Source organism: Delphinapterus leucas, chromosome 3 (genome assembly GCF_059928025.1).
Source record: "Delphinapterus leucas isolate spDelLeu-1000000601 "Yukka" chromosome 3, BTC_Dleu_Yukka2, whole genome shotgun sequence".
Taxonomy (NCBI): domain Eukaryota; kingdom Metazoa; phylum Chordata; class Mammalia; order Artiodactyla; family Monodontidae; genus Delphinapterus; species Delphinapterus leucas.
The window spans coordinates 63,179,624-63,192,279 of NC_143131.1; the positions used below are offsets into that span (position 1 = coordinate 63,179,624).

Consider the following 12,656-nt stretch of genomic DNA (forward strand, 5'->3'; position numbering starts at 1 on the left):
ACCAATAATATGACAGTGGTTACCAATGGGGAAGTAAGCAAGGTGTGAACAGGAACTTGAGATCTTAGCTCTACCTGTTACATCCCTTTAAAAAAAATTATGGCAAACACACTGACTTAATCTTAGTGGTACATATATAGGATACCTTGGAGATATTACGGGTCTGGTTAAAGGTCACCTCAATAAAGTGAGTGACACAAACATGTTGATTTCCCAGTACATATAAAAGCTATGTTTATTATACTGTAGTCTCTTAAGTGTGCAACAGCAGTATGTCTAAAAACACAATGTACAAATGCTGGAGAGGAAGAAAAAGGAACCCTCCTACACTGTTGGTGGGAATGTAAATTGGTGTAGCCATTATGGAGAACAGTATGGAGGTTCCTTAAAAAACTAAAAATAGAGTTACCATATGATCCAGCAATCCCACTCCTGGGCATATATCCAGAGAAAACCATAATTCAAAAAGATACATGCACCCAAGTATTCACTGTAGCACTATTTACAATAGCCAAGACATGCAAGCAACCTGAGTGTCCATCAACAGATGAATGGATAAAGAAGATGTGGTGTATATATACAATGGAATATTACTCAGCCATAAAAAAGAATGAAATAATGCCTTTTGCAGCAACATGGATGGACCTAGAGATTATCATACTAAGTGAAATAAACCAGACAGAGAAAGACAAATATCATATGATATCACTCATAGGTGGAATCTAAAAAATAGTACAAATGAACTTATTTACAAAACAGAAACAGACTCATAGACTTAGAAAACAAACTTATGGTTACCAAAGGAGGAGGAAAGGGTGGGGAGTGGGGGGGATAAATTAGGAGATTGGGATTAGTAGATACAAACTACTATATATAAAATAGGTAAACAACAAGGTCCTACTGTATATAGTACACAGAACTATATTCAATATCTTGTAATAACAATGGAAAATAATCTGAAAATGAATATATATGTATATATAAATATCTGAATCACTTTGCTGTACATCAGAGACTAACACAACATTGTAAATCAACTATACTCCAATTTTTAAAAATTCACTAACATAAAAAAATTTAAAAAAACAAGAAAAAGAATCCTTTATTGCTAAAAAATGCTATCATCTGAGCCTTCAGTGAATCTTAGTAGTAGAATCAAAGACCACTGATCACAGATCAGAATACAGTAATAAAGAAGAAGTTTGAAAATATTGCAAGAATTACCAAAACTTGACAGAGAAACAGGAAGTGAGCAAATGCTGTTGGAAAAATGGTGCCAGCAGACTTGCTCGACACAAGGTAGCCGTAAACCTTCAATCTGTAAAAAACACAGTATTTGTAAAGCACTATAAACTGAGGCATGCCTGTATATGTATTTATGCTATTTTGTACTATTCTATAGGTTTGCAATATTTTATATTTAAAAATAAAAACATAGGGCTTCCCTGGTGGCGCAGTGATTGAGAGTCCGCCTGCCAATGCAGGGGACACGGGTTCGTGCCCCAGTCCGGGAAGATCCCACATGCCGCGGAGTGGCTGGGCCCGTGAGCCATGGCCGCTGACCCTGCGTGTTCGGAGCCTGTGCTCCGCAATGGGAGAGGCCACAACAGTGAGAGGCCCGCGTACCGCCAAAGAAAATAAAATAAATAATAAATGAAATAAAATAAAAACATAAGCTAAGTAAAACATTAACTTATATTACTTATCACTACATTTAAAAGATGATACACTATTAGAGAAAGTTTAGAAACAGATGTACCCTTTACTCATTAATTTTTAATTGCTATTAATCAGTTTAATCAAATCATAGCTTTCTGTCTCAGACCTCAGTAGACTATTTCAAGGAAGTCATGCTAAATTTTTATACCATGTCTTAAGAGCTGAAGAGTTTTAGCAACTTCAACTGGTTTCAATGTTGTTCAACTTTTCCCCCCATGTAATAGTGAAATTACTCTACTTGTGAGAGTAGTCTACCAGTGCTTTTACTCTTGATATTCATATCAAACAATTTTTTTCTTCATAAACAACAAAAGAGGAATTTCAGCACCCTTTTCTCAGGTTGATAAACCCCAATGGAGTGCTTTTTAAAAATGAGCACAGAGATTCTCAATAACTAGACTAGTTCTCTGACTGTAAATAATCATATTCTCTAAGAAAAATCTAGGAGTTGGTTAACAGTGTAAACTAGGTTTATGAAAAAGCAGGATTTGTTCTAATTCAGTTGACACAGCAGGGCCAATTTGGGCACAATGTAAATTTTGTGTTTGCTTTGGCATGATTACATCAGTAAGAAAAAACAGGTAAAGGCAGAAAGCTGCACCCAGCTGAACTGGGCTGTGCAGGAATAAAGAAACACATCCACCTCAAACATCTATCTCAGATCACCACATGTATTATGGGCTACATTTAGCCACATTTGGCAGTACAACTTTCCATCCATATCCAAATTAACCCTCCTTCCACGACATAACTCATAAGTACAACCTTTAAAACACCCGTTTCCACAAGTCAGGTCTTTCTAAAAGTAAAAAGCTAGATTCGTTGTAGTATTTATGTATTTCTTAACCATTTAACATGTGTAAAACTATTCTCTTGTTTTTACTGTTCTTGTTTTTTTTCCTTTTTATGTGTCACCAATGAATTTTTTGAGTGTTGTGCCTCTGGTTTCACTTTTGCAATAATCCCTGTGGTTGTTATTGTGCGTTTCTGTAAAGCACAATGATTTTTAGGAACATATATGTTGCATTATAAATAACTGACTATAAGATTATAACTTCCACTTTATAGATTAGAAATTACATTAGGTAGGTTGTATTGTATAATCTGTCTAAAATCATGTAGCTAGTAAGTGGCAAAACATGATTTGAAGTCAGACAGTCTAACATTAGAGCCTGTACTCTGAATCACCACCTGCCTCCCAGTAATTGACATTAAATAGTTCTATGGCAGGCATCACATACAGTTAAACTGCTTTCTAAACTTCCATCTGAAAGAGCTCGAAGTCAGAAAATTAAAGAAGCTTACAGAAGAAGTTCATCTACAGAGTCTTAATCATGAGGCAACAGTTTTTAAAAAACTATATGAACAGCTTTATATCTCCATACTGAAAAAAATTAAAATATCAAAGAACATGTAATGCTAAAGATAGACAAAATGTTGATTTTTGGGGTACTGTATTTTTCAGTTCTACAACTTCCATTTTATTATTTTTTATAGTTTTTATTTCTCTGCTGAGAGTTATCTTTTCATCTATTGTGAATACATTTTCCTCTATGTCATCAACCATTTACAAAAGCTGCTTCAAAATTCTGTCTGCAAATTTCCACATCTGGGTCATCTAGAAGTTGGTTTCTGGTTTTTGTTTGTTTGTTTGTTTGTTTTTAAACTGATCACATTTTCCTGGTCTTCTTCATTATTGTGGTAAAAATAAACATAAAATTCACCACTGCAACCATTTTTAAGTGTGTAGTTCAGCCATTACCACCATTAATCTCCAGAAATTTTTATATCTTCACAAATTGAAATTCTATACCTGTTAAATAATAATTCCCTGTTCTAGTTCTTAAATTGAGCAATTTTGGATTTATCTTGGACATTATGAATGTTATATTGTAGAGACCCTGGATGTTGCTATACTCTAGGTTGGGTTCAAAGCACAAACTTTATCTGTTTCAGTGTTGTTCAAATTCCAGTTCAGTTCCTTTATTATTAACTGTGCTGTTCTGAATCCACCATGCATATGTGTGGTTCAGGTGTCAGCCAGAGACCTGAGCAAAAGTATTCACAGATTTTGAGGCTCCCCACACTGGCTCACTGCTTTCTAGAATTCTTCCTTAACTTTTCAATATCTTTGGTAGTAGTTTTCTTTTTTTTTTTTTTTTTTTTTTTTTGCCTCACCAAGCGGCTTGTGGGATCTTAGTTCCCCGACCAGGGATTGAACCCGGGCCCTCAGCAGTGAAAGAGCAGAGTCCTAACCACTGGACTGCCGGGGAATTCCCAGGAGTTTTCTTAAACTCTGTCCTCTACTTCCTCAGGCCAGAAGGACTCTGGGTTTCCTTCTGGGATTTCAGCTTCTGTGTACAGTGCCAACTGTAGCCTGAACTCAGGATAAGAGCCATAAAAGTGGGGAAATTGACTCTGTGCCACTCTCTTCTTTTAAGTGTCAGTTTCCCTTAAGAATCTTCCCACTTTTATTTACTCTTTTGAGACTTTAGGCAGTTATTTACTTTTTGTATTTTTCCCAAGTTTATAGTTGTCCAGTAGGAGTCTGCTCAACCATACCAACAGCAAACTGTTAACTAAGTTTCAAATTCTTCTTTACACCAGGTAAAAACATTTGTGATATTAAAGAAGCTTACTATTAAATTATTCCTTAGGTATACAAATGAATACAATGTGCCAAATCTTATAAAAAGCAATGTAGCCATCCCCTAAAACTAAATATTTCAATAAAAAATCTGAAAATGCTCACTGAGAGATCTAGGCCACAGGGAAAACAGACCTACAAATAAATGTTGGGATTTCATGGCAAACCACTCCCTGAACTGTGGCCTGGCCTTCCTAGTTCAGTGTTAAAGATGGTTAAAATAAACACATATAGAAAATAATTTTTTTTACATTTAGGTGAAAGCAATCATTTTACTCTCATCTCACATCCAACGGATTATGAATCATACAACTTAAAAACCCAGTCAAGCTGATGGTACATAAAAAAATCATCCTTTGATGTTAATTTCCATTTATGAATTCTCTCAAACTCCTTTTCTTGAGAAATCAGAAACTGGAGAACAGAACACAACTCTACAGGATACCTTTGTTCATCTATTTTTATATTTAATCATTTAAAAACAATGAGTTGTTTTTCTAAACATAACTATATTTTCACCAGCTGCTGGTCAAGTCTATGTGGTTACCCTGAAGTATCATTCTAAAATACACGATACAACACTTCAGAAGCTGAGTTCCAAAACTGAATTCAAGAAAAAAAAAATAGCTGAGTGCAATCTATGTTATCTTCAGATTCACTTAATAAAAAGATAAGGAATACACTCTACAATTTCTGAACACACAGTACTACATTCCATTATTGGTTATTTACAGCTACAAAGAAGAAAGCCAAGGAAAGAACCTTCATTTAGTTTTGTAAGACAAATCTACTTCAGTCTTGATTAACATCCTAATTTGTATTATTTTTCTTTTATGATAATCTATAAGCTCACTTAGAGTAGCCAAACCATTGTTATCATAGAGTCATAACAATCATAATATTCTAAGTGTTATGTTGACGTTCATAGTACTACATGAATTTAGTAAGAACAGTGAGTGTCAGGCTAAAACAGTGTTTTTATCAATAAACAAGCAACTCAACAGCAAACATAGGTTTCCTCTCTTTTACTCAGTTTTTTAAAAATAACTCATTGCATGAATTAATCTACATGGCACTTGGAAATGATTAACTGATTCCTTTCAAAAACTGACTTAAAATGTAAAGATAAAATCTAAATCATAAGAATGCATAAGTGACCGGGAAGATAAAATAGTGGAAATAACTACTGCAGAGCAGAATAAAGAAAAAAGAATGAAAAGAACTGAAGACAGTCTCAGAAAATTCTGGGACAACATTAAACGCACCAACATTCGAATTATAGGGGTTCCAGAAGAAGAAGAGAAAAAGAAAGGGACTGAGAAAATATTTGAACAGACTATAGTTGAAAACTTCCATAATATGGGAAAGGAAATAGTTAATCAAGTCCAGGAAGCACACAGAGTCCCATACAGGATAAATCCAATGAGAAACACGCCAAGACACATATTAATCAAACTGTCAAAATTAATTACAAGGAAAACATATTAAAAGCAGCACGGGAAAAACAACAAATAACACAGAAGGGAATCCCCATAAGGTTAACAGCTGATCTTTCAGCAGAAACTCTGCAAGCCAGAAGGGACTGGCAGGACACATTTAAAGTGATGAAGGAGAAAAACCTTCATCCAAGGTTTGAATAAGATCCCACCAAGGATCTCATTCAGATTTGATGGAGAAATTAAAACCTTTACAGACAAGCAAAAGCTGAGAGAGTTCAGCACCACCAAACCAGCTTTACAACAAATGCTAAAGGATCTTCTCTATGCAAGAAACACAAGAGAAGGAAAAGACCTATAATAACAAACCCAAAACAATTAAGAAAATGGGAATAGGAACATACATATCGATAATTACCTTAAATGTAAATGGATTAAATGCTCCCACAAAAGACACAGACTGGCTGAATGGATACAAAAACAAGACCCATATATATGCTGTCTACAAGAGACCCACTTCAGACCTAGAGACACATACAGACTGAAAGTGACGGGATGGAAAAAGATATTCCATGCAAATGGAAACCAAAAGAAGGCTGAAGTAGCAATTCTAATATCAGACAAAATAGACTTTAAAATAAAGACTATTAGAAGAGACAAAGAAGGACACTACATAATGATCAAGGGATCGATCCAAGAAGAAGATATAAGAATTGTAAATATTTATGCACCCAACATAGGAGCACCTCAATACATACAGCAAATACTAACAGCCATAAAAGGGGAAATCGACAGTAACACATTCATAGTAGGGGACTTTAACACCCCACTTTCACCAATGGACAGATCATTCGAAATGAAAATAAATAAGAAAACACAAGTTTCAAATGACACATTAAACAAGATGGACTTAATTGATATTTATAGGACATTCCATCCAAAAACAACAGAATAAACATTTTTCTCAAGTGCTCATGGAACATTCTCCAGGATAGATCATATCTTGGGTCACAAATCAAGCCTTGGTAAATTTAAGAAAACTGAAATTGTATCAAGTATCTTTTCTGACCACAACACTATGAGACTAGATATCAATTACAAGAAAAGATCTGTAAAAAATACAAACAAATGGAGGCTAAGCAATACATTACTTAATAACGAAGTGATCACTGAAGAAATCAAACAGGAAATTAAAAAATACCTAGAAACAAATGACAATGGAGACACGACGACCCAAAACCTATGGGATGCAGCAAAAGCAGTTCTAAGAGGGAAGTTTATAGCAATACAATCCTACTTTAAGAAACAGGAAACATCTCGAATAAACAACCTAAACTTGCACCTAATGCAATTAGAGAAAGAAGAATAAAAAACCCCCAAAGTTAGCAGAAGGAAAGGAATCATAAAGATCAGGACAGAAATAAATGAAAAAGAAATGAAGGAAATGACAGCAAAGATCAATAAACCTAAAAGCTGGTTCTTTGAGAAGATAAACAAAATTGATAAACCATTAGCCACACTCATCAAGAAAAAAAGGGAGAAGACTCAAATCAATAGAATTAGATCATGAGAGATTACTACAAGCAACTCTATGCCAATAAAATGGACAACCTGGAAGAAATGGACAAATTCTTAGAAATGCACAACCTGCCAAGACTGAATCAGGAAGAAATGGAAAATATGAACAAACCAATCACAAGCACTGAAATTGAAACTGTGATTAAAAATCTTCCAACAGGGCTTCCCTGGTGGTGCAGTGGTTGAGAGTCCGCCTGCCGATGCAGGGGACACGGATTCATGCCCCAGTCCGGGAGGATCCCACATGCCGTGGAGTGGCTGGGCCTGTGAACCATGGCCGCTGAGCCTGCACATCTGGAGCCTGTGCTCGGCAATGGGAGAGGCCACAACAGTGAGAGGCCCACGTACCACAAAAAAAAAAAACAACAAAAAAAATCTTCCAACAAACAAAAGCCCAGGGCCAGATGGCTTCACACGCGAATTCTATAAAACATTTAGAGGAGAGCTAACACCTATCCTTCTCAAACTCTTCCAAAATATAGCAGAGGTAGGAACACTCCCAAACTCATTCGATGAGGCCAACATCACCCTGATACTAAAATCAGACAAGAATGTCACAAAGAAAGAAAACTACAGGCCAATATCACTGATGACCATAGATGCAAAAATCCTCAACAAAATACTACCCAACAGAATCCAACAGAACATTAAAAGGATCATACACCATGGTCAAGTGCGGTTTATTCCAAGAATGCCAGGATTCTTCAATATATGCAAATCAATCAATGTGATACAACATATTAACAAACTGAAGGAGAAAAACCATATGGTCATCTCAATAGATGCAGAGAAAGCTTTCAACAAAATTCAACACCCACTTATGATAAAAACCCTGCACAAAGTAGGCTTGGAGGGAACTTTCCTCAACATAATGAAGGCCATATATGACAAACCCACAGCCAAAATCATCCTCAATGGTGAAAAACTGAAACCATTTCCACTAAGATCAGGAACAAGACAAGGTTGCCCACTCTCACCACTCTTATTCAACATAGTTTTGGAAGTTTTAGCCACAGCAATCAGAGAAGAAAAGGAAATAAAAGGAATCCAAATCGGAAAAGAAGAAGTAAAGCTGTCACTGTTTGCAGATGACATAATACTATACATAGAGAATCCTAAAGATGCTACCAGAAAACTACTAGAGCTAATCAATGAATGTGGTAAGGTAGCAGGACACAAAATTAATGCACAGAAATCTCTGGCATTCCTATACACTAATGATGAAAAATCTGAAAGTGAAATCAAGAAAACACTCCCATTTACCACTGCAACAAAAAGAATAAAACATATAGGAATAAACCTACCTAAGGAGACAAAAGACCTGTATGCAGAAAATTATAAGACACTGATGAAAGAAATTAAAGATGATACAAATAGATGGAGAGATATACCATGTTCTTGGATTAGAAGAATCAACATTGTGAAAATGACTCTACTACCCAAAGCAATCTACAGATCCAATGCAATCCCTATCAAACTACCACTGGCATTTTTCACAGAACTAGAACAAAAAATTTCACAATTTGTATGGAAACACAGAAGACTCCGAATAGCCAAAGCAATCTTGAGAACGAAAAACGGAGCTGGAGGAATCAGGCTCCCTGACTTCAGACTACACTACAAAGCTACAGTAATCAAGACAGTATGGTACTGGCACAAAAACAGAAATATAGATCAATGGAACAGGATAAAAAGCCCAGAGATAAACCCACACACATATGGTCACCTTATCTGTGATAAAGGAGGCAGGAATGCACAGTGGAGAAAGGACACCCTCTTCAAGAAGTGGTGCTGGGAAAACTGGACAGGTACATGTAAAAGTATGAGATTAGATCACTCCCTAACACCATACACAAAAATATGCTTAAAATTGATTAAAGACCTAAATGTAAGGCCAGAAACTATCAAACTCTTAGAGGAAAACATAGGCAGAACACTCTATGACATAAATCACAGCAAGATCCTTTTTGACCCACCTCCTAGAGAAATGGAAACAAAAACAAAAATAAACAAATGGGACCTAATGAAACTTCAAAGCTTTTGCACAGCAAAGGAAACCATAAACAAGACCAAAAGACAACCCTCAGAATGGGAGAAAATATTTGCAAATGAAGCAACTGACAAAGGATTAATCTCGAAAATTTACAAGCAGCTCATGCAGCTCAATAACAAAAAAACAAACAACCCAATCCAAAAATGGGCAGAAGACCTAAATAGACATTTCTCCAAAGAAGATATACAGAATGCCAACAAACACATGAAAGAATGCTCAACATCATTAATCATTAGAGAAATGCAAATCAAAACTATAATGAGATATCATCTCACACCAGTCAGAATGGCCATCATCAAAAAATCTAGAAACAATAAATGCTGGAGAGGGTGTGGAGAAAAGGGAACACTCTTGCACTGCTGGTGGGAATGTGAATTGGTACAGCCACTATGGAGAACAGTATGGAGGTTCCTTAAAAGACTACAAACAGAACTACCATATGACCTAGCAATCTCACTACTGGGCATATACCCTGAGAAAACCATAATTCAAAAAGAGTCATGTACCAAAATGTTCATTGCAGCTCTATTTACAATAGCCAGGAGAAGGAAACAACCAAAGTGTCCACCATCGGATGAATGGATAAAGAAGATGTGGCACATATATACAATGGAATATTACTCAGCCATAAAAAAGAAACGAAATTGAGCTATTTGTAATGAGGTGGATGGACCTAGAGTCTGTCATACAGAGTGAAGTAAGTCAGAAAGAGAAAGACAAATACCGTATGCTAACACATATATATGGAATTTAAGAAAAAAAAATGTCATGAAGAACCTAGGGGTAAGACAGGAATAAAGACACAGGCCTACTAGAGAATGGACTTGAGGATATGCGGAGGGGGAAGTGTAAGCTGTGACAAAGTGAGAGAGTGGCATGGACGTATATACACTACCAAACGTAAAATAGATAGCTAGTGGGAAGCAGCCGCATAGCACAGGGACATCAGCCCGGTGCTTTGTGACCACCTAGAGGGGTGGGATAGGGAGGGTGGGAGGGAGGGAGACGCAAGAGGGAAGAGATATGGGAACATATATATATATATATATATGTATAACTGATTCACTTTGTTATAAAGCAGAAACTAACACACTATTGTAAAGCAATTATACTCCAATAAAGATGTAAAAAAAAAATGAAAAAATAAAAGACTTCAGAAAGCAAAAAAAAAAATCTAAATCATAGAAATATTCTCAAAATATTTGCTCACAAGTTTGGTACACCAATCAGCAAAAGCTATAATAATACAACTCACATCACAATTAGGGATGAAGACAATCCGGAAGTATATGAATGAATATATGAATTTGAGGAGTCAACCTGAGAACTGTGAATGGCCAATATTAGGTTACTGAAGAAAGAATGTGATCTATGGGTAGGGAGAGAAGGCAGAATGAGAGGGAAACACAAACAGAGAGATACACAACAGATACAAAAAAGGAGACACAAACACTGATGGAAGACGGAGAGAATGACAAAGACATTAGACTGCGGTAGATGGGGTGCGTGCATGTGTGAAGGCTATCAAAGAGATATCCAGGTAGAGAGAGTTTTAGAGAAGGAGGGGGACAAGAACAGAGACAGAGAGAGGGAAATAGAAGGGGGGAAATCACAGAGGCTAAGTAAGAGTCCCAGTCAGAAAAATTAAGGAGAAACAGAGACAGGACACAGAGCATAAAGCCTACTAAATGTCCTAGCTGTAAATGAGCAAGAATCCTTTTCCAGTCTCACTGACCAAATTAAGCCCTCCACCTGTAGAGAAGAGCTATTCAGACAAAGGAAGAAGAATGAGAAAGACCCTATTTTATATTGGGTTGGCCAAAAAGTTTGTTCAGGTTTTTCTGCAACATCTTACGGAAAAACCCAAATGAACTTTTTGGCCAACCCCAATATATAGTGGTGATTCTATGTATTTTATACATAGAGGCTATTCCTCTTACCAACAGTTCCTCAAAGTCAACTAATTTAAAAAATGAATATTCTAAACAGAAAATCTGGTCAATTACACCACTTTTTTTTTTTTTTTAACTCTGGTTTCTTAATGCCTGCTTCTTCCCCCAAAGTGCACACACCCTGCAGGTGGGTGGGAGAGACAGGTCGCAGCTCCCATTTTGGCTCGGCTGGGCACTGCTGGGAACAGCACAGGCCATGTCTGTACAAGCTCAACATATTCTCCCAGCCCGAAGGGCCCTTGCTAGTCAGCGCTTCCCCAAACTGCACTCCTTTGTCAGTGGGTCTCAAATGTTGGGGGGGGGGGGGTTGGGCACCAGAACCACCAGGTGGGGCTTAGCAAAGTGTAGACTTCGGTTTCCCTCTAGGTCAGAGGCAAGGCCCAGAGGCTACATTATTAACCAGCACCCCGAGAGCTCCTGCTCCACGTAGTCATTGGGCCACATGTGGAGGACGGCTGTGATGGTTAAAGCCATTCCTCAGTCACACACCACACCCTTCTGGAGAGGCACACAGCCCACCAGTGCCGAACTCACTTGACCTTATCTCAACATTTCCCGAATCTGACTATAACACTGTTTTAAAAAATGAGAATAACTAAAAAATATTGAACGGCTTTCCCTTCACATGGGGGACAAAGTCCATAGCACTTGCCACTCCAAGTCTTGCCCTTGCCTACCTTTCCAAACTCAGCTTTAAGTTTCCTGAAAGCACCAAGCTGTTTCATGACTCTGACCCCCTGCTCTCCTCTTTCCTTATTCTGTATGGTAAACTACTCCTTACAAGCCCTTAGTCAAGAGTCTTATCCTTTATGAAACTTTGACCTCTCTCCTTCTATTTCAGACTTTCAATAACTTTCTCCTCTGGAGTTCCACTGTATCACAATACTTCTATTATAACACTTACCACATACTATTTCATTTTTTTATGTTTTTCTCCTCTACTAGACCAGAATTTCATCTCTTTATACCACTACCATCTAAAGTAAAACCTTAAAAGAAATAGGCACCTGGTAATTGTTGAACGGACAGACTAATGTATCAGAGCAAAGAGAAAGTAGATTTCACATAGGTAGACTAAGGATTAGTCTCTTACCTGTTTGGAGTTGGTTAAATACAGTTTTGCTCCAAGATTTAAAATCTGCAGTTTTACCAGATCATCTTCACCAGTGAAGCTTTTAGCCGTCTTCCTCAAAACATCAGGGGCAATTTTAGGAACTCGTTCACAGTTTTCTCCAATTAGCCAAAGAATACTTGCTCTAGCCACAGGAACC

At 37.0% G+C, this 12,656-nt stretch overlaps 1 protein-coding gene across 3 annotated transcripts in view; it reads right to left on the reverse strand.

Annotated features, from left to right (window-relative positions):
* The window catches only part of AP3B1 (adaptor related protein complex 3 subunit beta 1), a 276,365-nt gene that overhangs the window by 114,163 nt on the left and 149,546 nt on the right, over positions 1-12,656 (reverse strand). For all 3 annotated transcript variants that reach the window (XM_089909045.1, XM_022594378.3, XM_089909046.1), the window contains one exon: positions 12,479-12,655. In XM_089909045.1, coding sequence (XP_089765171.1) covers positions 12,479-12,655 — 177 coding nt within the window. The remainder of the gene's footprint in view (positions 1-12,478; position 12,656) is intronic.